Source organism: Dipteris shenzhenensis, chromosome 29, assembly GCF_047967505.1.
Source record: "Dipteris shenzhenensis isolate YYH24624 ecotype China chromosome 29, Dip_SZ_1.0, whole genome shotgun sequence".
Classification (NCBI taxonomy): Eukaryota; Viridiplantae; Streptophyta; class Polypodiopsida; order Gleicheniales; family Dipteridaceae; genus Dipteris; species Dipteris shenzhenensis.
Window position 1 is genome coordinate 47,103,026 of NC_141624.1, and position 26,271 is coordinate 47,129,296.

A 26,271-nucleotide genomic window follows, 5' to 3' on the forward strand; every position below is an offset into this window, starting at 1 on the left:
GGCAGCCTTCTTCAAAGAGCTCAGTCCACTTGGACAGCCAATATTCTAGGTACGGACTATGAAAGCCTTGAGGGGAGGTAATGCTATTTTTTATACCAACTCAAGGAATGGTAATTTCCTGGTTCAGCACATATTATATGATGATAAAGATTGATGACTTACAGGTATGTGGTTGTTTCTAGATATGTTTAACCTTATTGCCTCATTGGCTATACCCCCATTAGTTAGTATTGGACATTCCTTGGTATGGTTTTTGAAATAAAGGGGTTTCTAATTAAATGGAAACGGATTTTGATTTCAAAAAGGTTTTTATAAAAAGAGAGGGTACAAATTACATTGTAACTGAATGTGTGAGAAGCAGGCCACATGCAATATACTAGAGTCTTGGACTTTATCTGTTGGTAAACTGAAAGGAAAGAGTAGAGTGGACACAAACTCAGAATACTTGCATTACTTGCTTGTACAATGAAGAAGAGTGAGGTCCTTAAGTAGGCACCTCATACATGCTCACTGACATCACTGATGACTTCAGAGCTCCACAATCATCTCCTCAATCTGCTCCTAGATTCTCTCAATCATCCTATGTGGCTCTTCCACCACCTAACTGTGCTTGTGGGCACCTAACTGTGCCTCTAGCACTCACACATAGAAACATAAGGTGTGCCTGAGGCATACACCTTGAGATATCCCATCAAACCCCCCCTCAAGGAAATGCCTCAGGCTATGTCAAGGATACATCTAGTCTCATAGTTTCTCATGCCATCTCATGGTGGTCAAGGATAAATCTATGGCTAGGTTCTCATGCTAGCAAGGGTTCCCATGGGTGTAAGGTAAACAAAAAGGGATACAAAAAGACCTTCCAATGGTTATCTCCCCTGCATGTACATGCACACAATGTCTGCAAGAGGTACCATGGAGCAAAACATACACATGGCCTACATCATAAGGTGACTAGAGGTGTTTACAAAACACACAAAAACACAATAGTTTATTTCATTCATTTTGGAGGACTATCCAGGCTGAGTACCTTGACATAAAAAGAGAGATCTGGAGCATACATAGAGATGATTTAAAATGCATAATCTTCAAAGGATGCCTCATCTTGTGGAGGCTCATCAACTGAAAGTAGATTTGCATTTTCTGTCTTGGCTTTGGCTCTGCAAAACTTCTCATTATGGTTGTTCTTGCCACAGTGCTTGCATGGATTAATTTTGAAGCAGTCCTTTGAAAGGTGATTTGTCTTTCCACAGTGATTGCAAGGGGTATACTTGCTCTTCTGGACTTTTACAGCATAAACAGTGTCATTGCCTTTCCTGAGCTCCATATGCCTTTCTTCTTCTTGGAGGGCAGAGATAATACCTTCAAGATTAGGATTCGGAAGATTTTTCAAAGTGGTAACTATGTGATCATATTCTTCAGGCATACTCTTAAGTAACACTGCCATAGCATCATCTGGAGTAATAGGAGAGTTGATAGAAGCTAATTGAGTCATAAGACTCTGCATATAGTTGACATGAGCTGTCAAAGTAGTACCACTAGCCATCTTCAATTCAAAGAAAGAGATTTTAAGTGATAGTTTAGAGATGTGAGAGCTAGCACTAAAAATCATGTCAAGCTTCTGAAGGAGACTCCAAGTCAGAGATATGGTGAATATAATCATCTCCTAAAGCAAGAGCAATGATACCGTATGCTTTTTCTTCTCTAGCTGGATCCCTTGCCGGTCGTGTAAGAGTTGAGGATTCTCCAGCATTGGAGGCCGTAGAAGAAGCGGTAGGAGTAGGTTTGACAAGTTCCCATAAGTTCTCCCTCATCAATGCAAATTTCACCTTCATCTGCCATGTGTGGAAGCCCTTTCCATTGAACTTCTCTAGATTCAATAGGGTAGCCATGAGAGGGTCTAACCCAGATATTGGGCAGTGTCTATCTCTCTTACAAGGCAAAAAATAACTGAAAGACTTCCAAAATATGAGCACTTGATGTAGCAAAGACTAGTGACCAATATTCAATCAATGATGCTTCTGCTTACATGCTTCATAGAAGTGGCTAAAATGAATACTTTCCAATCAAAACCAGGTCTAGCAATTCAAAACAAAACTGAAGCCACACTTGTACTGAAGTTATTGAAAGATTCAAAAAACCAGAAATGCTAGAGTAGCATTTTATGTAGCATCATCTTCAAAAACTTGTCCAAAACTGTCAAAACTAAAAGGCTGAACTTGGAGGGCTTGTAGCTCACTCTTCAAAGCAAGGAAAAGAGGGCTTTCTAAAGCAAAAGAAAGCTCATATACCAGAGAGAGTCCAGCACAGAGGTTGGATGAAATGGTGTGCACTTTTGCCCGGGAGAGTTGCTACAGGATGAACCTGAGTTTTGACGATTTCTCCCTTGTTACTAAACCAAATGAGCTGAAAAATGGCTCAAAATCTTCGTCTTGAGGTCGCCCATCTACTCCTAAGAGGGCTCAGGCAATGGCAAAGTAGGCAGGGAGTATTGAGCAGTAGAAGAAATGGCAAAAAATGCGCTGTTTGGGGAATGGCAGCCACCACAGACGTTTTTTCTTCAATTGCTTGCAGGTGGAAGTTCGCCCATACTAGAGGAGTTACCAGCTCAGAGGGTTTGGGCAATGGTCGTTTGTAGGTGGAGAACCAAGCTCTCAAAGATTTTGGGAAGAAAGAGAAAAATGGAGAAGAAGAAGATGAAGAAGATGATGATGATGTGGCAGAAATGGGCTCAAGGGGGATCAAAGGGCTCTGATACCATGTTGGTAAACTAAAAGGAAAGAGTAGAGTGGACACAAACTCAGAATACTTGCATTACTTGCTTGTAGAATGAAGAAGAGTGAGGTCCTTAAGTAGGCACCTCATACATGCTCACTGACATCACTGATGACTTCAGAGCTCCACAATCATCTCCTCAATCTGCTCCTAGATTCTCTCAATCATCCTATGTGGCTCTTCCACCACCTAATTGTGCTTGTGGGCACCTAACTGTGCCTCTAGCACTCACACATAGAAACATAAGGTGTGCTTGAGGCATACACCTTGAGATATCCCATCATTATCGACCGACTAGTTGCATGGCCTATTGTGCATATTGGAGAACCTATAGTAGCTTTTAGGGCTACGGTCAGGAGCAGGCTAAGGTATTCATTAACCCTTCAAATCCATGAGAGGTATCACAAGCGCCCTGTTGCTCACTCTTACCTAGAGGAAAATACATGGTTACAGGAGATTTCATGTAGATAATCTGACACAGATTATTAATCTACCACTACAAGGGGTGGATATGGCACCAATGACCACCATAGTGCTGACAAGGGACAGTTTGGGGCAGAGGGCATACTAATGGCAAGCCCCAACTTTTGGTACTTATCGAGGTGTCTAGCATGATTCATTCAACTATGTTTGACATTGGATACTTTTGTTCCTTCCTAAGGTCTTCACTCCCACCTCAAACAAGATCTTAACGACTCTGATGAGACATCACAAACTTGGATTTGGCATTCATGGCATGGCATGGTGCTCTAAGCAAAAGGTGCATCAAGGCAGCACCCTCCATACCTAGGCTGACACCCACCACGTACGTCTATTTCTAGAGAAGCATCTTACTATAATGTTCATCTACCAAGTCATCTGAGCCCCTACTATCTTGAACTTTGGAGAATGGCTCTACTTCGCTTCCCATCACCCACTTGAGCTCATTCATGGGATTGTGAGAAACTCCCTAGGTTGAGCGCCTATACAAGGCATGATGATGCCCTTCACTCTCAACCCTAAAAACTATGAAGTCACTTGTGCATCTAGTCCACTAAAGCAACACATACTGCTTGTCACCATGGTACCATTCTATCATGGTTTCCCTTCATGCCCTAAGGTTTTATGCTCACATTGGGCCTTCTGCCTTAGCATGAGTTACATAAGAGAAGATGCACCACTTCTTACATCGGTAGTGTAACTACTCGTGGAAACTATGTCCAAGGAGATAATATGCTCTGTATAAGAGGTGAAAGCATAAGTGATGGATACTAGAATGGAATAACCTAAAGAGCTAAATGCGTTGTGGCATATATCTCTAAATGTGGTAAAAGAAGTGAGTTCCTCATATTGAGGACTTGCCTCTGCTGAATAACTTCATGATCAATCGTGATCTCCTGTTGAGTATTTGTAGCATCTATGGCAAAAGATGGAGTTGGATCCATGCATGAATATGATTGCTATGTGTCATGAGAATCATACTGTGCTGATATGAGTGGGACTACCTCATTGTTGGCTCTTTCCCATGGTCTTTGCAGGAAGAGTAGGGTATTCTAGGTATATAGGGTTCCGAGGCTTTTTGTCACCTATAGATATATCAGTGTCATCGTTTCTAGTATAAGTGTAGCTTAGGACCTCGGTTCATATTCTGGTGAGAGACGTAGGCTTTAAGTGTGGTAAGCAAACATAGTGCATGCATGTGTGAAAGGAACGTGCATCATCATGATTGGCATAATGAAGGCTTTCTCCTTCATTGGGGGTTGAAGGGTTTAGGAGGAGTTTTAAGGGTTAGAGGGAGGCTCAGGGTTCAGAAGGAGGTTCCAAGTTTTAAAAGAAGGTTCCATGGTTTAGAAGAGGGTCCAGGGTTTAGAAAAGGTTCCAGGCTCAGAAGGAGTTCCAAGGTTCATAAGGGATCTAAGGGTTAGAAGGAGGATCTAACGATAGAGAACATGGTGGAGAACTCCTCTCCCTCGTGGATCATGGAGGTCAAGGATTGAGGGACTAAGGGTTTAGGGGGAGCATAGGAGTGGGAGAGGAAGAAGTTGTAAGAGAATGGGGGAGGAGAAGAGAGAGAAGCAAGAAGGAGGAGGGAGGAGGAGAGGGGAGGAGAAGGGAGGAGAAGGGAGGAGGAGAGGGAGAGGAGGAGAAGGGAAGAGGAGAGGGAGAGGAGGGCTTGCAAGGTTGGAGGAGAGGGGAGGAGAAGTTGCAAGGTTAGGACATGATTTAGGACGTGGAGTGCAAGAAAGCATGGACACTTGGAGACAATTGCTTGGAATGCCAAAGTAGAACTCAACACAATTCTCCAAAGAGTGTGGGCATCATTCCATTATGGGGTATTTATACAAGTTGGAGAGCTTCTCTCTCTGCATGTAGGAATTGTAAGACATTCTCTCTCTACATGCAGAACTTGCATCTAGGATGTGCATATAGAAGTTGCATGTTGCATGTTGCATGTAGGAGTTGCATGTTGCATGTAGAACATGCATGTAAGAGTTGCATGTTGCATGTACAAATTGCATGTAGTAATCATATGTAGAACTTGCATGTAGAACACACAGGTAGGAGTTGCATGTAGGACTTGCATGTTGAAGATGCATGTTGAGGATTCCTAAGAGAGATTATTCCTAGCCTTATGCAAGTACAAGCGGAGCTTTGCCACTACTCTACACACATTCTGTGCTACCTAAATCCATGTTGGCATAGAGAAAAGATCATTTTATTACCCGCCCATCCTCGGGTTATGGCTTATTGTGATCATGGAGTTGGGATGCCATGCATGTAATCTAGTAGCTGTGGAACTTGTATCATGCTAGTTGATCATGCTATAATGCCTTGGCATCAAACAATTTCTACTCTATTTCCAAGAATTCTGTATCCACCATGATTTGTTCAAAAAGAGATATGTGGCATGCTTCAAAGAAGATGACTCTTTGATAAAGTCTGCTTGTACTCTAAGCATCGATCCATTCATTGGGATTGAAACTAAGTGTAGGCAAATGGCGGTCGATGTGGATGGGGACCTCCAGAATGTATTACAAGATTTTGCAAAAGATAGCACTTTGGCAAAGGATGCAGTCAATGTTGCCGCACATTATTTTCTCATGCTGTTGAAGTGCTCAGATCAATGTGCCTTGGATGTTCCATTCTACACCACAGTACGGCTCGATCATTGGTCAATTAATGGTGTGATCCTCACCCAAAGTGTGTATGTTGGCCTCCCATTTGTGCCATCATGGAGCTGCATAGAACTTGGGATGGGTTCTGAGGCATGGAGGTGCACGTAGGTACTCTTTCAAGAAGATAACATCAAAGAGCTTGTGCCAATCAAGTTGGGGATACAAATTTCTAATCCAAGATTCATTAATTTGAGGCTAGAAGGGAGGTGCACGTAGGTACTCTTTCAAGAGATAACATCAAAGAGCTTGTGCCAATCAAGTTGGGGATACAAATTTCTAATCCAAGCTTCATTAATTTGAGGCTGGAAGGGAATTTGTCCATCCATCCACCTCAAGTTTTCATATCAGGATATTTGTTCTAGAAATCCTTGATGGGGTTACTGGGAAGTGGTATTACATCAAAATCATACCCATCATTGAAATTTGGCATGGGAGTGCGAATTGGATAATCTAGACCTCGATATTCAAAATCAAATATTGGGTCATTTTTTGTTGATGGCATCACAAGTAGTGTCGAAGGTGATGGCTAGACAAGGAGAGAATCTGGGGACATGGGAGAGTAATATGGAAGAGTGTCAGTTGTGGGAGGGGAATCAAAGGGGAGGGAGGGAAGAACTGGGCAAATGGTTTGAGTAGCTTGGTAATCCTCGAGGGTAGGATTAGCAAGGTAAGGGAAGAAGTTAGGTGTGAGGGGCTAATAAGTCTATGCCTATTGGGTTAGTTAAAAGTGGTGAGAGGCATGAGCGAAGAGATAATGAAGGGAATAGATGTTAGGCTAGAGCTCAAGGAAGGTTAAGAGGGTGGTAGATAGTAAGGGTAAGTGAGATTATGAGATTGGCACAGAGAGAGGTTAGATATGGGAAGCTAGATGTGAGATAGACCATGATATCCTCCGGCACTTCTTTTTTGTTGGTGCAATGGGATCATCAGCTGCTGCAAGGGTGGGATGCTGGTTATGTCATGCCTTATAGTGATAATAGTGATGGCTTTTGTAGAAATGGTAACAAACTACCAATGACCCTCAGGGGAGTACTACCCATGAGGCATACATATGCGATGAAAGCATCCATCCTGAGTGCAGTAAACATGGCATGTGTAGACAAGCAGATGAATTGTTTTCATCTTTGAACAAGTCTTGGAAAATTTTGCGTAGAGCTTTTGCCCCTATGGAACATTCCCATTTAATGTTTGGATGAGTGGATATGATCTTGAGTTGGAGTTGTTTCCATTGGATAAGCACGCGTGCTTTTAGGTGATCTTCTACTTGTAGAGTGGCCATAAGCTCCTAGTATACCACCATCATGCACTGAAGTGGGACTTCATTTGTGGTGTCTTCCATTGCCTCATTGTTTTGCACTAGCAATTGGAGTTCAAGATTTGAGATGGCTATCTTTTGGGATTGCATCTCATCCATTTTTTCCTTATGGTAGATGGATGTATATGCATCCTTAAGCTTTTTCATTTGCAAGGTGACTTGTGCTTGTTGACGAATGAATTCACTAGTATTGGACCATTTGTCGAAGACTTGTGCTTGAGCAATGCTTGCCTTTGTAGCGGTGGCAAGTTCATCCTTTAATACTTAGCATTCTCTTGTAAGCTCTTCAATGCAAAAGGTGAGTGTTGCCAAATATTGTTGCATGTCTACAAGCTTTTCTTGGAAATCCTAGAGCTCTTCTTTGTTTTGGATTAGAGTGATTCGAGCTTGGGTAAGTTCCTCCACCTACTCAGCATGTGTTAAGGTCAAGTGGTCATAGGATATTTGTAGGATTGCCGTAGGTTGTAGTGCTACTATTAGCTATATTTGGCTTTCATGGAGGTTGAAAGTCACATCTTGCACTGCCTTCTCTTGAGCTTGGAGAGCTTGATTCATGCACACTTCTTTAACCTCCTTCTCATCTATTTGCACCCAAAGTGCCATGGCCTCTATGGTGATTCCATGGAGTTGGTCTTGGATTTCTACTACAGTCTATCTTTCCAATTCTCGGGCTCCTCTTTGGCCAAGCTAGTGAACAGTTTTGACATTTGAAGAATTTGGTTGGCTTGATAATGGAGGATGACAGATGGTGATGAGGATTGGTTAAATTGTTGATACAATTGGTGCCCGTGTAGCCATCCTAAGGATTCTATAGTAATTGTTGGGGGTTATTCCAATGGTAAGTCAGCCACTTGGTTATAGTAGTTGTATTGCAGCTCTTGCACTAGATCTCCTTGTGGCTCATTGACTAGCATGATGTTGACAGGCAGTGCTGGTGTCGATGTAGCCTCAAGCTTTGGCTATTGTTGTTGATGGAGACATATTGGTTGCAACTGTGTGTTGAGCTGTAGCATCTCATGGGGCAATTCCTCATTTCCTTCCTCTAGAATAGGCATTTCTTCCGAGGTGTTCGCATTTGCCAATGTGATAGTAGGAGAAGGTGGTGATAGCTCCCATGATGGTGATATGGGGATGTCCAGATCCTCAAAATCTTTTGGCGACTGGGGCAGGGTCATTTATTTTTCTTTTATTGCCTTACTGATGATTACAGCCAATAAGTATGGAATCTTGCATTTTTTTTCAAATGAACCATCCAATTTCTTTGTGAAGAAGATGACCAAATAGTGAATCCAGTCTTGCTTTAGCTACCTACTCAGCAAAACAAATGTGTAGAGTGGGAGGGATCAATTGCCACACTTGACTCCCAGGATTATTGATAGGAATGTTGCTAGTTCCTTGAGATGAGGGTTGATGATGGTGCGAAGTAATATCTCATCCCTATGGAACTTGGTACCCTTGGTGAGAGGAGAGGCTGTATTTCAAGAAATTTGAATCATGGTACTATCGATTATAATATTGAGTTGGCTCTGATGTACTGTGATGGTGCCGTACTTGTTGCCAACCTGTGCATTGCTGGAGTGGTAAGAATGGAGAAATTCCATGATGTACATGGTCATTGTAGGACTGTCTTCCAAGGATTTTAGGCACTCAAACAAACTTCCAAGACCCCTTTTCTCTAAGAAATTCTTTGTTGCATTGGAAAGTGCATAAGTCGGTGTAGATGGCCACACAAGCTCCAAGGATTGGGCCCCATCAATGGTTGTGTAGGCCGATGGTGACTAGGGTGGCATTTGTACTTCTTGTGTCTCCATGTCATGCACTAAATACTCATTAGAGCTATCACTTTGAACCATAAATGCATTTGGTTGCCTTGGTTGAGAGGAGGTAGATGGATGCAAACTCTGGAGGGGGTTTCGTGGTTGAGGTAGTAGGCTCTTTCTTTGCATCCTCTTTAGTGGTGGCATTGTTTCTGAACCTGCATCCGTTTTGATATGGTGTACCATTGATCATTAGATTAGTTGGTATGTAGGTATGACAATTGTGTGTGTGTAGAGTGAGAGATCTTATTTTAGCACATGCTTTGAGAGTGTGGAATAAAAGTGTGTGGCATAATTATTCATGCAATCAACTATGTGTCTAAGTGAAAGTGTGTGAGTGCACATGACCTAATAACTAGGTTGGGGCTAACTATATGCTTCTTCTTTTTCTTGGATTTCATAGGGCAGTTATGACTCAAGCATCACTTCTGAGCCCTAGGTTGAAATCAGTTGATGCTACCTATATGTGCAAAGATGTACATATGTGAGTGAATGCTTGTGATACAATCTAATACTAACTAAGACTTGGGGTTCCCAAATCTTCATTATTGTTGGGGATGGCTTGTATGTTGATGCAGTAGCATGCTTCAATTGGCTCCCATTTATGGTTGTGTTGAAATAGACTCCATCCAATGTTTCTAGTAGCATAGCTCTGATGGGATTCATTTTTTTAACTCTATAAGGTCCTTGACCTAGATATTTGAGTTTGCCCTTATGGACTTTGGCATTGTATAGCAAAACCAGGTCACCTTCCTTGATGTCTTTGGATTTAATGTTTATGTCAAACCATGCCTTTCTTTTGCATTTTTCTATTGTCATGGTATGGTAGGTAACTAATATGGTCTCTATATGCTTCTCCAATTGATAGAGTCTTTCTTTCAGGGATGCATGATCTCCCATGCATTCATGTACTACTATGTGTAGGCTTGGTATTACAAATCCCAGTAGGACCACAGCTTCAAGGCCGTACACGATTATGTATTCCTTATACTGACCTTGAGTGCAGTTTGGTATGCCCATAAGGCTGCATTTAGTTTCTCTGCCCAATCAAAACACTTTGGCTCTACTGCCTTGGTGAGGATAATGCATAATATTTTGTTGGTGGATTCCTGTTTATTACCTTGGGGGTAGTAGGGTGTGCTTTTTCTATAGATTACCATAAAGCTAGACAAGAGTTCTTGGATAATCTCATTAACAAAATGTGTACCTCTATCCGACACATTTTCAATGGGGCATCCAAATCGAGTGATCACATTCTCATATAAGAACCTTGTTTGCTTCTAGCATCTGCCTTCGTGACTACTTTAGCTTCAGCCCACTTGGTAAAGTAATTAATGGCCACAATGATGTAGCATGCCTATGCTCCCTTTACTACTAGATGGATGGGACCCACAAAATCAATCCCCCATTTTTCAAATGGTTTTTGTGCAACGACTATTGTTAGGAGATTGAAGTCCTTGTGTTGTGGTTTAGTAGTCTATTAGCATGCATCATAGCTTTTGGCATATTCATAGGCATCGCCCCAAAGTGTTGGCCACACCAATAGCCTACAAGGAGGACTTTTCTTGCTGTTGCCCCCCTTGGAAATGTCCTCTTGCAATTCCTTCATGGACTTCACTGAGGACTAGCATGAAATTCTGACATAATTGATGCTTAAAGGCTGGAACAAGATTCAGAAGTTGATCCAATGTTATTTGCATTTTGGACTCCAAAATCTCTTGAAAAAAGAGTGTGGGATTTTCCTATTCCTGCTTGTCCTTTTGTTGTATCTAACTTCTATTTTTTGAGCGGGGTGTCTAGAATTGGAACTGTCTATTCCTCTTTGATTTCTATTATCTTGATTTTGTCACCAATGTTTTGCTACTGTGTTGAGTTCGAGCTGGGTCTAGCCACCAAATCTTGTCTATCTTTTGGAATATACTTCTGGTTGGGGGAGTCTTGTACTCTTCTTCATGTGTCTGGGGTTTTGTTAAATTGTTGTATGTTGCCATGCTAAAGTTGACTAGCTATAGCTTGTTGTCGGACGTCTTCTATTGGAAGACTGTCGGACTGTGTTTGGAGACTTTTGAGGTTGAGCTTAGCCTTACCCTTGTTTTGGAGTTGTGATCTTCATGCTTCTGATGTTGCATTATTCTCTAGTATTTGCTGTAGAGCTTGATTTCTTACTTGTGCCTAATTGGGCCACTTCATTGGCTTTGCTATCATTCTTGGTGCATCTCCAAGGCTGGGCATGGGCTTTGTAGCTTTAGATCTAGTCATTGCTAGTGCTTGTATATTACTCTGACTTCTTTGAGTTTGTTTATTGTAATCATCATTGATAGGATCCAAGTACACCATATGCACACCTGGTGGTGGCTTCTATTGCTGATTCTGATTACATCATGCATTATAGTTGATAATGGGGATTTCTCTTTCTCCTCGGTGCTTGTAAAAAAGTTCACACTGAGGAGTTATCTGTGTCCTTCCATGCCATAGTATATGCATGGTTGATTCTGGTTTTGCCCTTGTTGGTTTCCCCAATTCTATTGATTGCGTCTTCTTGGTTGTGTATTGTTGAATCTCTGTGGTCCTTGGTTGCCTACTATAATCTGATTGGCTGCCACAGGTGGGGCTTGGTTGTTTGAGTTTTGTACATGAGGAGGAACCCTTCCCCTATAATTTGAATTATACCAGCATCTTTCTTTCTCTGATTTCACCAAGGGGTTCTACATCCTTGGTTGTTGTTGTTGTCTTTGAGGTGGAACTTGTTGTCTTCTTTTTAGAGGTGGAGGTAGTGGATTGAAGTCGAGTTTCCTTTAAGCTTGTACAAATAAGTGTGCTATGAAATTTGTCACAATACTCCTCTTGATTAATTCTTCAGCAGGTGATTGCACCATCAATTGGGTAAGTTCGAGCTATACTTCACTTACTTTTGTGCCATGCATAGAATTCTCAGAAGAACTTGTTCCACTTGATGTGTAATCTGGATCGTGGAAAATGTCATCTTGATCATCTGTATGTGTGCTTGCTTCCAATCTAGCACGGTTTCTAGTGAAGTACGTGTAGCCAATTCGGTAAGGCGACATTTGCTCTTGAGGGTTATCCCCAACATGGACCAAGGTACTCACCATGTAAGAGAAAAATAAAGCACCTTAATCACTGACTACTGTAGAGTTGCATCTAGTGCATTTTCATGGAGTAGTCTGTTGGCACTTTCTTGATCTTTTAGTCTCAGTAGTTGATTATACTTTGTGCATAGTAGGACATTGGTTTGCTTGTTTCTCCCTTGTATTATCAGATAGGAGTCGAACCAAGCTCTACTTGGATTGATTGTGGATTCCAAGGTACAACTTTGTAGGCACCCCACTCGTTGCGGTGTATGCACTTGTCCAAAGTGTGTAGCGGCAATCCAGCTGATTTTGTTTGAAGGAAGTAGATAACAGAAGCCTTGAAGGAATTCTGACCACGAGGTGGCATTTTGTTGGATTTAAGGAGATGCCATATTCCCTGCATTTGATTAGAATTGCTTCAAGACATTTCAAGTGGTCTTGCTTGTTGGAGTGGATGCACAAATCATCCAAGAATACCTATAGGAACTTATTCAAAAATGACTTGAAAGCAATGAACATGACTCTCTAAATGTGGCCGGGGCATTACATAGGCCGAAGGGTGACTCTATATGCAAAGATGCCCCATTCTATAGCAAATGCTATTTTGGAGTCATTTGGCAGGAGCAATTTGCACTTGGTTAGAGCCACTAAAACCATAAGGATTCTCACAAATGGATTACTAATGCTCATAACTGGATTTACTCCATCTTGTCCAAACTTCTTATGAAGATCTATACACTATTAATGAATGTATTAAAAGAATGGGCCATTTAAAAACCTTTATTTTTGTAAAGTTAATACTTCATTACTATGGATAATTAAACTTCATATTTGAAGTGTCTCTTAATTTTCCAACTAATATTAATTCTATCTTTTGTGTTGATATAGCAAAGTGCTATGAATCTTAACCTCAACATGGAGATGGTGGATATACTTGTTGCAAAGCTGGTTATGCTTGCCTTTAAATAAAAATTCTTGCAGCCCTTTATCTTGGCCCACTTTAATGAGTCTAAAGGGACATGCGGTCAGCCAAAGTGGCCTAAATCTTAAACAAGTATGTAGGGTTCAATTTTCTTAGACCACAATATATTAATTTTAGTACAATTTTGGCCTATCACTCATTGTTTTACACAATGTGGTGATAGAGTTTGGAAATAAATTAAAGGATCTCAATGGGGTTTTCATGCTCATCATTTTGGTGCAATTTATATTGCTTTTGGTATGAGTCTTCATTCACTTTAAGGCTCATGAATCTTGGTAGAGCTGACTTATTACCCCTCTATGAACTCATGTTTTGATACATAGATGACATCCTATGTATTAACAATAATCTTATATAAAAATCATTCACCCAAACGTTATCAAAGATCAAAATAATCATTTTTGGATTTATCCTTTACCTCTTATTGAAATAAAAGAAACCATTCACAAATCCTTGAATGTTACTTGAATGTTATACATAAAATAGTAACTCTATCCACAAATTTCATGAATATCTATATTGAGATGTTAGGGGATGGAAGCTTTACACTATAAAAGTTTGATAAAACAAAAACACTGCCTATTTATTTGTAATACTGCCACAGCATTAACTGCTAACTGTCAATACCACTGAATGGTATATATTACAATTGAAAACCAGTACGGTTCATATAGATTCCTATTCCTAGACACACAAAATCAAGAAACCTATCTTGATATGTTGACCGCCTATTTTAAATATGAAATTTTTGCAAAGACACATGAGCTTGCTAAAAGAACTATTCATATTTTGAGCATCAATATGAAGACATTAAAGGTATTATTATTTTAAGTTGAGTACTAAACATTTTGAATATCATTAAATTGGAACATTTTATTTGCTCAAAAGAAAATAAATTTTCATGTTGCTAGATTCCACTCACACCACCTATTTGATGCCTATCTAATTATTCATAGAAGTTTAGAATTGTGCGATTGGCTACGTGGGTGCACTAGGTACATGTGGACTATTCAAGCTTCCTATCAAGGTGAAACCAACACTTCATGCCTCTCACTATACTCATTTCCACTTCTCCTTGTCACCTCCTTTCATCTTCAACATTATGAACTTGCTTGCCTTGGACTTGGTTAGTACACATTTCAGATTTACATGCATGGGTGCTTTGTTGGGTGCATGTGCTATCACATAAAATGAGAATGTATGGTGTTGACAACAATGGTCAAAGATTGTAAATTGACCTTGGGTTGATTTGGAAAACTAATAGCATGAGTTGATGAGGACAAGGGCCAAACAATTTGAAAACTGAGGACTAGGTACTTGTTCAAGCAAGTTTAATTAACAATGAGGTTTAGGGTTTTTCATTTTATTGACCTACGCAGGTTTGATTAACAGAAAGATGGCTATTTGATTTTTCTTGACCCATTTAGCGAGCGGTTTTACTTTGTTTATTTTGCCCTAATACTGAATACATTTTTGAATTCTTTCCAATTGGGACGACCTATTCGTAATTGTGTTTTATGTGCATCTTTTAACTCGACAAGCTTTGATCTCACCCACTTGGTGTTACAAATAGTGAGAAAAGTTAACATCATGGAACAAACGAACTTTATTCACAACAAGCATCAAGCTTTGGGGCAACATCCACTTAGGGTCTTAGCTCCCATCCATATTCAAAGGCGTATTCCCTTCTCACCATGTGCTAAAAGTCGAAAGAACTAGGGATGGGATGGGAGAACCTGTCAGCCTCGTCACCAAGGGGGGTTAAATCCACGTGTGGGATAAGCTGAGGATCAGGTAGGGTTGGGTTAGATTGCTTTCTTTTCTACTTCCCTGCAGAGGTTGTTATGTATTGTGTTCAAAGTAATGGAAGCCCCGGCCTTTCTCAAATGGCCTTCTCCACCTGTCGCCTCCTTTCCCTTCTTTGGCTCGCCCCTTCCCCCTTGCAACTTCGCTCTCAAACCCTCGCCCTTTAAGCCCTCATCCCCTTCTACCCCTTTAGTCTTTGCCGCCTCCTCTGATAGCCCTCGCAAGCTTGTCGTCCCCTACGCTGTTCCCCTCGAGGACTCCCCTCTTTCTTCCTGCATCACTAGACCCCTGGTGGAAATTCTTCGCGATTTGAATAAACGCGTACCCGACCAGGTCCTCAAAACCAAATTGGACAACGGAGTGCTGCTCAAATATATACCTTGGTACCTCCCCATACCTTGCTATTTGGTTTGCAATTATGCGAGACTGCTGTGCATAGGAATGCTGCAGCATTGATTGTAGTAACGTCTTGTGTATTCACCATTTTCAATATGCTGCCATCATAGATATGATAACCATATTAGACGTCAAACTTAGATGCTAGGGTTTCTTACATTGTTGCCAGTACACGGTGGAGTTGAAGCCCAATAAATTTCCCAGGTAGGGATGATCTCTCAATAAATTTCTCATGACAAAGGAGATGCCAGTATACAAGAATGAGTGGTGTCCTAACTGATCGTAAAGGCCTTATTTAACAGCTTAGCGAAATACGTTTATTGTCATAGTGCACGTGGGCAAATTGAGTAGGATATATGGACTTTGCGAACACAATGCAAGAGGCTTTTGGAACCACGTGGCTGATGAGAGCATGCCAATACGTGGTCGGAAGGAACATAAAGGAAAGAACTGAAATGAAATTGTATCAAAGATGGGCCCAAAATTGATTGCTTGTCAGTAAAGTGATGTGGAACAAGCGTGTTGTATAAGAGCACCGCTGGACTTATTTCAGATAAGACTAAGAACAACTATTAGGGAGGCTGCCACTGTATCTTACTGGGATACTTTGTATGAAGGGCTTGCAAGGAGGCAGAATTTAAGTGCTGGGCTACAAGACACAGACGCCAGGGATCACATATTAAAAAAAAAGCAGTATAAAACTTGTAAAGACCGATAGGAGGGGGCCACCACTAAAATTTTTGGAGAAGCATTTGCACGAAAGCAAGTGCTAAGAAGGAAGAAGCTGAGTTTGGCTCCAAAAGAGAGAGATGCTGGAGATTACTCATACCGAAACAAGCAGGTATAAAAGTAGTGCATGGAGTTTCAGCAGACAAACCCACTGGAAAATTATTGAGGGAAATGTCGCACATGTTTTTATGGGGCCCATGAATGCAGTAAAACAGGTATATATGAGGAGGGGGCTGCAATGGATTTCCTTGCCGCTCAAAAGACAATGATGGCCAACACAAGTGGCAAGGAACACAATAAAGTTAGCTAAATGAATCAGGACGTTGGGACAGGCTGCAAACAAGTGAGAATAGCCAAAACAGCGTCAACAGAGAGTTGGGCTTTATCTGGAGAGCAGCAGCAGCTCTTTTGAAGCGAATAGGCTTTGAAAGGAAGTAAGAAAGGCTCGCTTTTGGATAGTGATAAGGATGGAATGGAAATTATAAATGAACAGGGAGCTTATGAACTACCCCCCCTCCAAAATACATGACATGACACGTAGCCTTAGAAAACAATTTTTTTATCTTTGACTTGGAAACCTCCCACACCAATGTTCCATATCCATCATACTTATGTGCATCACATAGATGTGCAGACTCATCAATAGACAATGAACCAGCCAGATATAGAAGCTACTAAAAGGATATATATTTCCGTCCAAAGCTATGGACACAATACAAAAGAGAGATAGATCCAAAGTCCCACCAGAGCATGGTCCTTTGATCTTACCACGTACTTCTACTATCTGCTGGATATATCTAGACTTGAGTCCGCGTGCTCCACCTCAAGCGTATGTAGACTCTCTGTCCAGATCTCAGCACCTTACTGCCCTGATAGATAATCTAGGTCTCAGCCAAATGTAGAGCTAAGGCTGCAGCACTCCTGATCCTCCTTGACCTCCCTGAAGTAGGCCCAAGTATAGGCCTGCTGCTGCTCCTTACTGCTCCTGGAAGGCTTCACTGCTGGATGATTTATGAGGCCCAAGGTCTCTCCTTTTATAGGCCCAAGGCTGTTGGGGTAAAGGCACATTGCCACCCTTTAAAATGTTACGACCACTATGACTGTCTTAAGACAGTCATAGGGTGAATACCTAATCCTAATAAAACCTTTGAGTTTGTGGTGTGGCTCCGGGCATTCTTCACACACCCACACTCCTTGTGTCTCTGTCTCCTATCGTTCCACTCCCCTCTTTCCCTCACAAGTGGTATCAGAGCCACTCTCTCCCTCTCACTCCGGTCTACCCCTCCCTCTCCCCTCGGGCCTCGTGCCCTCTGTCAGCTTGCAGCTCCAAGGCGGGCGCAGCGCGCAGGAGCAGCCACGCGCAGCAGGTGCGCGACCAGCCGCGTGCAGCAGGCCCGCGAGCAGCTAGCTGCTACCAGCAGCCAGGCGTCCGCAGCCTACCAGGCGGCCGCAGCCAGCAAGGCAGCCGCAGCCAGCCGACCGGCTGCAAGGCAGCAGCCGACCAGCCAGTCGCGACCGCGACCAGCCGCGATAGGCAGCCGGCCGTGCAGCTGTTAGCTGCCGGGTCGTGTGACCAGCAGCAGCTGGCTGCACACAGGCAGCCGACCTCTATCAGCGGACGCGTGCACGTACAGGTACAGCCGTACCGGCTGTACCCTCAGCCAAAATTTCGACATTTTTTTTGGGGATCCGTGCCCTCGCAAGTACAGGGTACAGCAGGTACTCTGTGCGGGCATAGCAGGTACTTGCAGGTACAGCAGGCACAGAAATTTTTTTTTTGGGGAAGAAGGAAAAGAGTGAAGAGCACTCTGCTCTTTTGCGTGGTACATGCAAGTACGCGCAGAGGGCTTTTATGCTTTTGCTGAGTGCAAATCTCAGTTTTCGGGTGACAATTTCAAAGGGCTTTTGCCTGGAAGTGTATGCAGTGTATGCCTTGAGGTAGTGTGGAGCCAGGGTGCCCACATTGGTCTCGTTTTCCGCAGTGTATCAGTGACATTTCTTTGCAGGTCACATTTTGTGTACGGCACTTAGAAAATCTCAGTTGAGCCACGCTTGGCCAGGGCGCATCGAGTTTACTCGGTCCCTAACTGTCCATCGTTGACAGTGCTCAAAAGATTTTCTTTTCGGTGTTTGTACGTTGGGATCTGTGTTGCTACTGTGCACACAGGCAGTTTATGCATTACATTGTCAGGTGAAAGTGCCAGGAGAGTGCTGAATTCTGTATGCTACCTCATTGTTGAGGGTGTTTTTTTTCACTTGGTACAGGTGTCAAATCAAGGGGCTTTTGCCCAGATTTTGCTTGTGGGCACTTGAGTTACCGTTTGAGAACTTCAGATGCCTTTTATCCCCTTGGCAGAAGGGTGATTGGTTGGGATTTGTCCCATGCTTTGTTGCAGGTTTGTGACAGGCTGAGGTGTTTGGAGCTTTTTTTTTCAAGTGGACAAAACAGTGTATGATAAGTGGTTTATGCATATAAAATCAGTGCAATACCTCATCTGAGGTGGGAGAAGTGTCCAGGACAGCAGTGTTTTGTGCTTCGTCAGATGATGATGCACTGATAAAACACTTGTGGAACAGCTGCAGCATTCTGTAGTTACTGTTTTATGCCTATTTGAGCACGGTACAGTGTGTCAGAAGGTACAGTGACTGGAGGGAAAATTTTCTGTTTTGCTGCAGATTTTTTGACAGTAAAAAACAGCACTATTGTGAGTGCTCCTGGCTCTTGATAGAGCAGGTTTTCTGAGAAATCAGAATTTTATTTAGTCATTTTTTTGACTTACAGGGAGTCAGGCACTTTCCTTGTCTGATATGGCATCAGGGGGAAGTGAATCCTCAATACTGAACATAAAGAAATTGGAAGGGGCACACAATTATGCATTATGGGCAGAACAGTGTTTGAATGTACTTCTGCTAAAGAAGATTTCTAAGCCCATAAGGTTGAAGGGTGTCAAGCCATCTGGGATGGCAGAGGATGAGTGGGAGGAGCTTGATTTGTCCGCAAGGGCGGCTATCATGCTTACTCTCACTGATTCTCTTGTGTTCAATGTTCAGGTAGAAAAGACCTCTTATGGCCTATGGCAGAGGCTAGAAGAGTTGTATGCCCAAAAGAGTTCAGCCAGTAAGGTTTATTGGTTGAAGAAGCTTGTCGACCTTCGCATGAAGGAAGGTACAGCTATGACCTCACACTTGAGTGAGTTCAATGCCATCTTTACACAGCTTATCGCACAGGGATTGAACCTTGATGAGGAGTTCAAGGCTACTTTCTTGTTGTGTACCCTCCCTGAGAGTTGGGACACTTTCAAGACCACTCTGTCAAATTCAAATGTCACTCTTATGTATGCTGATGTGGAGAGCTCTCTCCTCATGGAGGAGATGAGCAGGAAGAATAATGCGGGCAGCAAGTCTTCCAATGCTTTGCAGGTACAGGAAAGAGGTAGGACTCAGCAGAAGGGGAGATCTGCTGGCAAGTCCAAATCCCGCAGTCAGTCCCGTGGCAAAAAGGATATTGAATGCTTTTACTGTGGCAAGAAGGGACACGTGAAGTCTAAGTGCTTCAAGTTTATACGGGATCAGAAAGCCAAGAAGGCTGAGACAAAGGATGCAGGCAGTGGAAGCAAAGGCAAAGGCAAGGCCAAGGCAGATGACTTGGATGCAGTGAATGTTGCAGCAGAGGACAGTGACAGTGACAGATATGATGTATTATGTTCTTCTGCTGTAATTGCACATACATTGGTTGTTGATGGCCATGACATGCACACCTGGCTCTTGGATTTAGGTGCTTCTTTTCATGTTACGCCTCATAGGGAGTGGTTTACTTCCTACACAGGTACTCATGGAGTTGTTCACCTTGGGAACAACTATGCATGTCAGATTGCAGGGATTGGCAGCATACAGATAGTATTCCCTGACAGACGCATATTTATGCTTGATGGTGTTCGCCATGTGCCGCAAATCAAGAAAAATCTGATTAGCACTGGCTTGTTGGATGACAGTGGTTACCACACCACATTTGGGGATTCCAAATGGGTGATTACCGATGGCCAGGTTGTAGTGGCTGAGGGTTATAAGAGTGATACCTTGTACCCTCTTTATGTTTCCAGTGTAGGTAATCATGTTGTTGCCATAACCGAGCTGCCGAAGGTTTCATTGTGGCATAGCCGGTTGGGACACATGTCCGTTAAAGGAATGCAAGAACTGTCACGTTTGGGTTATCTGCCGTCTCTTTCATTTTCAGATTTACCTACTTGTGATCATTGCATTTTTGGAAAGCATTCTATGACTCCTCATAAGAGGAGAACTCCCCAGAATAGAGCACCGCTTGATCTAGTGCACACTGATTTGTGTGAGATGCCACAGATATCACTAGGGGGTGCAAAGTATTTCATTACTTTTATTGATGATGCCACACGCAAAGTGTGGGTCTATTTCTTGAAGCATAAGAGCGATGCCTTAGATGCTTTCAAGAAGTTTGTCGCTCAGGTTGAGAATCGGACAGGACGCAGGCTGAAATGCCTCAGATCCGATAATGGGGGTGAGTATGTGTCACATGCTTTTGTACAGTTATGCGAAGCTAAGGGCATTAAACAGGAACTCACAGCCCCTCATAATGCATCTCAAAATGGTGTGAGTGAGCGAATGAATCGGACTATCCAAGAGAAAGTTCGATGTATGTTGTCTTATGCTGCATTGCCCCATGGCTTTTGGGCAGAAGCCGTGCAAACAGCAGTTCACCTAATTAACAGGTCGCCGAACAAGGCTTTGGAGTTGAAAGTGCCAGAGGAGGTGTGGTCTGGCAAGCCACCTTCATATAAGCACTTACGTGTGTTTGGCTGCGAATGCTTTGCTCATGTACGCAAAGAACTGCGCACCAAACTGGAACCAAAGTCTTTCAGATGCATCTTCATGGGTTACGGTGACGAAGGGGAAATGGGGTACAGGTTATGGGATCCTGTCAAACGGAAGATTATACGCAGCAATGACGTCATCTTTAAAGAGGATAGTGTACACAAAGAACCCATGCAACCTGTGGAATACAGGAGGGTTGTTTATGATGATGTCGGACAGCAAAGAATGCCCACTAATATGCAGTAGCAGGCTGCTGTAAATAACCCTGTTCAAGAGGGTATACAGGCTGAAAATCAGCCAGACAATTTTGCCAATGATGCACCACTGGATATGCCAGCAAATGGTGCTGTAGGACAGCCAAATATGGTGGTACAGCCACCCGTCATGCATGATGAACAGGCTAGACAGCAGCCTAATACGGAGCATTTTGTTAGGAGGAGCACCCGTGTACAACGGCCTCGTGACAGGTTTGTTCCAGGAGCCAATAATGTGGCTGATTTTATCATGCTGACAGATTGTGGTGAGCCTTCCAGCTTCAAGGAAGCTATGGGAAGAACAGAGAAAAGGAAGTGGGAGAAAGCCATGCAATCAGAAATGGACTCCCTACTTCAAAATGATACATGGGACTTGGTGCAGCTACGTGCAGGCAGAAAGGTTTTGCCATGCAAGTGGGTTTACAAAGTCAAAGTGGATTCAAATGCTTTACCGAGGTATAAGGCCAGATTGGTTGCCAAGGGATTTAAGCAGGAGAAGGGCATTGACTTTGATGAGATCTTTTCCCCTGTAGTCAAGATGGCTACTTTGAGAGCAGTGTTAGCTCTTGTTGCTCATGAGGAGATGGCTTTATGTCAGATGGATGTGAAGACTGCTTTTCTTCACGGAGATCTCCATGATGAGATCTACATGAGTCAGCCAGAGGGATATGTTGTTAAAGGGAAAGAGCAGCTTGTGTGTAAGCTCAAGAGGAGCTTGTATGGACTCAAGCAGGCGCCAAGAGAATGGTACAAGAAGTTTGATGCCTTCATGCAGTCCCAAGGGTATCATAGGTGTGAGACCGATCACTGCTTGTACACCAAACGGGCAAAGGATGGCAGTTTGATGCTACTCATTCTATATGTGGATGACATGCTGATTGCCAGCAAATCTCAGCAGGAGATTATTGCTTTGAAGAAGCAACTACATAAGTCTTTTGACATGAAAGACTTGGGTGATGCAAATCACATACTAGGTATGCGGATTACTCGTGACAGGTCTAAGGGACTTTTGTTTCTGTCACAGGAAGAGTACATTGGCAAGGTAATGCAGAGGTTTAACATGGAGGGGGGGAAGTCTATTAGTACCCCGTTCCCTCCTCATTTAAAACTCAGCAGTAAGGACAGCCCCAGATCAGATGATGATAAGGCTGAGATGGCCAAGGTTTCGTATGCATCTGCAGTTGGTTCTTTGATGTATGCCATGGTTGCCACTCGTCCGGATATTGCTTTTGCGGTGGGAGTCATCAGCAGGTATATGGCAAATCCAGGCAAGCGGCAGTGGGAAGCAGTGAAAGGCGTCTTGAGGTATCTCAAGGGTACCAAAGACTTGTGCATATGCTATGGTAGGCAGGATGCATTGATGCATGGTTTTACAGATTCAGACTGTGAGGGAAAGAGAGGAGTGGAATGATAGGAGAGAGAGACACCAGGAGTGTGGGTGTGTAAAAAATGTGTTGAGCCACACCGCAAACCCAAAAGTTTTATTAGGATTAGGTATTCACCCTATGACTGTCTTAAAGGGTGGCAATGTGCCTTTACCCCAACAACCTCCCACCTAAAGGCCAATGTGCCAAAAAGGGAGAAAAGAATAAAAATTACAGCAATATACAGTTACTGTATACAAGACCATAAAATAAGAATGGTCTCATCCTAATCCCATGATGTGGCGACAATGTGCAAACCGCTCTGTAGGCAAGCTCTTAGTGAGCAAATCTGCAGGATTATCATCAGTATGCACCTTCACAAGCTCAAGCCGCTTGTCTTCCAGTACCTCCCTGATGAAATGGTATTTCACATCTATGTGCTTGGTCTTCTGATGAAAGACCGGATTCTTTGCCAACATGATAGCACTCTGACTATCACAATGCAAAATTATCTCCTGTAATGCCCAAATCTCCCACCAGCCGAGTAAGCCATATTGCTTCCTTGCAAGCCTCAGTGGCTGCAACATATTCAGCTTCAGTGGTTGACAGTGCAATGCATTTTTGCAACCGAGACACCCATGATATAGCACCTCCTGCAAATGTGAAAATATAACCGGTAGTAGACTTCCGGTTATCTGCATTCCCTGCATAGTCTGAATCTGTAAAACCATGCACCAATGCATCCTGCCTACCATAGCATATCCACAAGTCTTTGGTACCCTTGAGATACCTCAAGACGCCTTTCACTGCTTCCCAATGCCGCTTGCCTGGATTTGCCATATACCTGCTAATGACTCCCACCGCAAAAGCAATATCCAGACGAGTGGCAACCATGGCATACATCAAAGAACCAATTGCAGATGCATACGGAACCTTGGCCATCTCAGCCTTATCATCATCTGATCTGGGGCTGTCCTTACTGCTGAGTTTTAAATGTGGAGGCAACGGGGTACTAATAGACTTCCCCCCCTCCATTTTAAACCTCTGCAGTACTTTGTCAATATACTCCTTCTGTGACAGAAACAGAAGTCCTTTGGACCTGTCACGAATAATCCGCATACCAAGAATATGGTTTGCATCACCCAAGTCTTTCATGTCAAAAGACTTATGCAGTTGCTTCTTCAAAGCACTAATCTCCTGCTGAGATTTGCTGGCAATCAGCATGTCATCCACATATAGAATGAGTAGCATCAAACTGCCATCCTTTACCCGTTTGGTGTACAAGCAATGATTGGTTTCACACCTGTGATACCCTTGGGACTGCATGAAGGCATCAAACTTCTTGTACCATTCCCTTGGTGCCTGCTTGAGTCCATACAAGCTCCTCTTGAGCTTACACACAAGCTGCTCTTTCCCTTTAACAGCATATCCCTCTGGCTGACTCATGTAGATCTCATCATGAAGATCTCCGTGAAGAAAAGCAGTCTTCACATCCATCTGACATAAATCCATGTCCTCATGAGCAACAAGAGCTAACACTGCCCTCAAAGTAGTCATCTTGACTACAGGGGAAAAGATCTCATCAAAGTCAATGCCCTTCTCCTGCTTAAATCCCTTGGCAACCAATCTGGCCTTATACCTCGGTAAAGCATTTGAATCCACTTTGACTTTGTAAACCCACTTGCATGGCAAAACCTTTCTGCCTGCAGGTAGCTGAACCAAGTCCCATGTATCATTTTGAAGTAGGGAGTCCATTTCTGACTGCATGGCTTTCTCCCACTTCCTTTTCTCTGTTCTTCCCATAGCTTCCCTGAAGCTGGAAGGCTCACCACAATCTGTCAGCATGATAAAATCAGCCACATTATTGGCTCCTGGAACAAACCTGTCAGGAGGCCGTTGTACACGGGTGCTCCTCCTAACAAAATGTTCCGTATTAGGCTGCTGTCTAGCCTGTTCGTCATGCATGACGGGTGGCTGTACCACCAAATTTGGCTGTTCTACAGCGCGCATATCCAGTGGTGCATCATTGGCAAAATTGTCTGGCTGATTTTCAGCCTGTATACCCTCTTGAACAGGGTTATTTACAGCAGCCTGCTGCTGCATATTAATGGGCATTCTTTGCTGTCCGACATCATCATAAACAACCCTCCTGTATTCCACAGGTTGCACGGGTTCTTTGTGTACACTATCCTCTTTAAAGATGACGTCATTGCTGCGTATAATCTTCCGTTTGACAGGATCCCATAACCTGTACCCCATTTCACCTTCATCACTGTAACCCATGAAGATGCATCTGAAAGACTTTGGCTCCAGTTTGGTGCGCAGTTCTTTGCGTACATGAGCAAAGCAGTCGCAGCCAAACACACGTAAGTGCTTATATGAAGGTGGCTTGCCAGACCACACCTCCTCTGGCACTTTCAACTCCAAAGCCTTGTTTGGCGACCTGTTAATTAGGTGAACTGCTGTTTGCACGGCTTCTGCCCAAAAGCCATGGGGCAATGCAGCATAAGACAACATACATCGAACTTTCTCCAGAATAGTTCGATTCATCCGCTCACTCACACCATTTTGAGATGCATTATGAGGGGCTGTGAGTTCCTGTTTAATGCCCTTAGCTTCGCATAACTGTACAAAAGCATGTGACACATACTCACCCCCATTATCGGATCTGAGGCATTTCAGCCTGCATCCTGTCCGATTCTCAACCTGAGCGACAAACTTCTTGAAAGCATCTAAGGCATTGCTCTTATGCTTCAAGAAATAGACCCACACTTTGCGTGTGGCATCATCAATAAAAGTAATGAAATACTTTGCACCCCCTAGTGATATCTGTGGCATCTCACACAAATCAGTGTGCACTAGATCAAGCGGTGCTTTATTCTGGGGAGTTCTCCTCTTATGAGGAGTCATAGAATGCTTTCCAAAAATGCAATGATCACAAGTAGGCAAATCTGAAAATGAAAGAGACGGCAGATAACCCAAACGTGACAGTTCTTGCATTCCTTTAACGGACATGTGTCCCAACCGGCTATGCCACAATGAAACCTTTGGCAGCTCGGTTATGGCAACAACATGATTACCTACACTGGAAACATAAAGAGGGTACAAGGTATCACTCTTATAACCCTCAGCCACTACAACCTGGCCATCAGTAATTACCCATTTGGAATCCCCAAATGTGGTGTGATAACCACTGTCATCCAACAAGCCAGTGCTAATCAGATTTTTCTTGATTTGCGGCACATGGCGAACACCATCAAGCATAAATATGCGTCCGTCAGGGAATACTATCTGTATACTGCCAATCCCTGCAATCTGACATGCATAGTTGTTCCCAAGGTGAACAACTCCATGAGTACCTGTGTAGGAAGTAAACCACTCCCTATGAGGCGTAACATGAAAAGAAGCACCTGAATCCAAGAGCCAGGAGTGCATGTCATGGCCATCAACAACTAATGTATGTGCAATTACAGCAGAAGAACATAATACATCATGTCTGTCACTGTCACTGTCCTCTGCTGCAACATTCACTGCATCCAAGTCATCTGCCTTGGCCTTGCCTTTGCCTTTGCTTCCACTGCCTGCATCCTTTGTCTCAGCCTTCTTGGCTTTCTGATCCCGTATAAACTTGAAGCACTTAGACTTCACATGTCCCTTCTTGCCACAGTAAAAGCATTCAATATCCTTTTTGCCACGGGAATGACTGCGGGATTTGGACTTGCCAGCAGATCTCCCCTTCTGCTGAGT

At 43.1% G+C, this 26,271-nt stretch overlaps 1 protein-coding gene across 1 annotated transcript in view; it reads left to right on the forward strand.

The window, feature by feature from the left end:
* Positions 1 to 14,961: 14,961 nt before the first annotated feature.
* Positions 14,962 to 26,271, forward strand: part of LOC147882936 (DNA repair RAD52-like protein 1, mitochondrial) — a 55,945-nt gene continuing 44,635 nt past the window's right edge. The window contains exon 1 of the mRNA XM_087400608.1: positions 14,962 to 15,319. Within this exon, the coding sequence (XP_087256734.1) occupies positions 14,994 to 15,319 (326 nt within the window). The 5' untranslated portion in view covers positions 14,962 to 14,993. The remainder of the gene's footprint in view (positions 15,320 to 26,271) is intronic.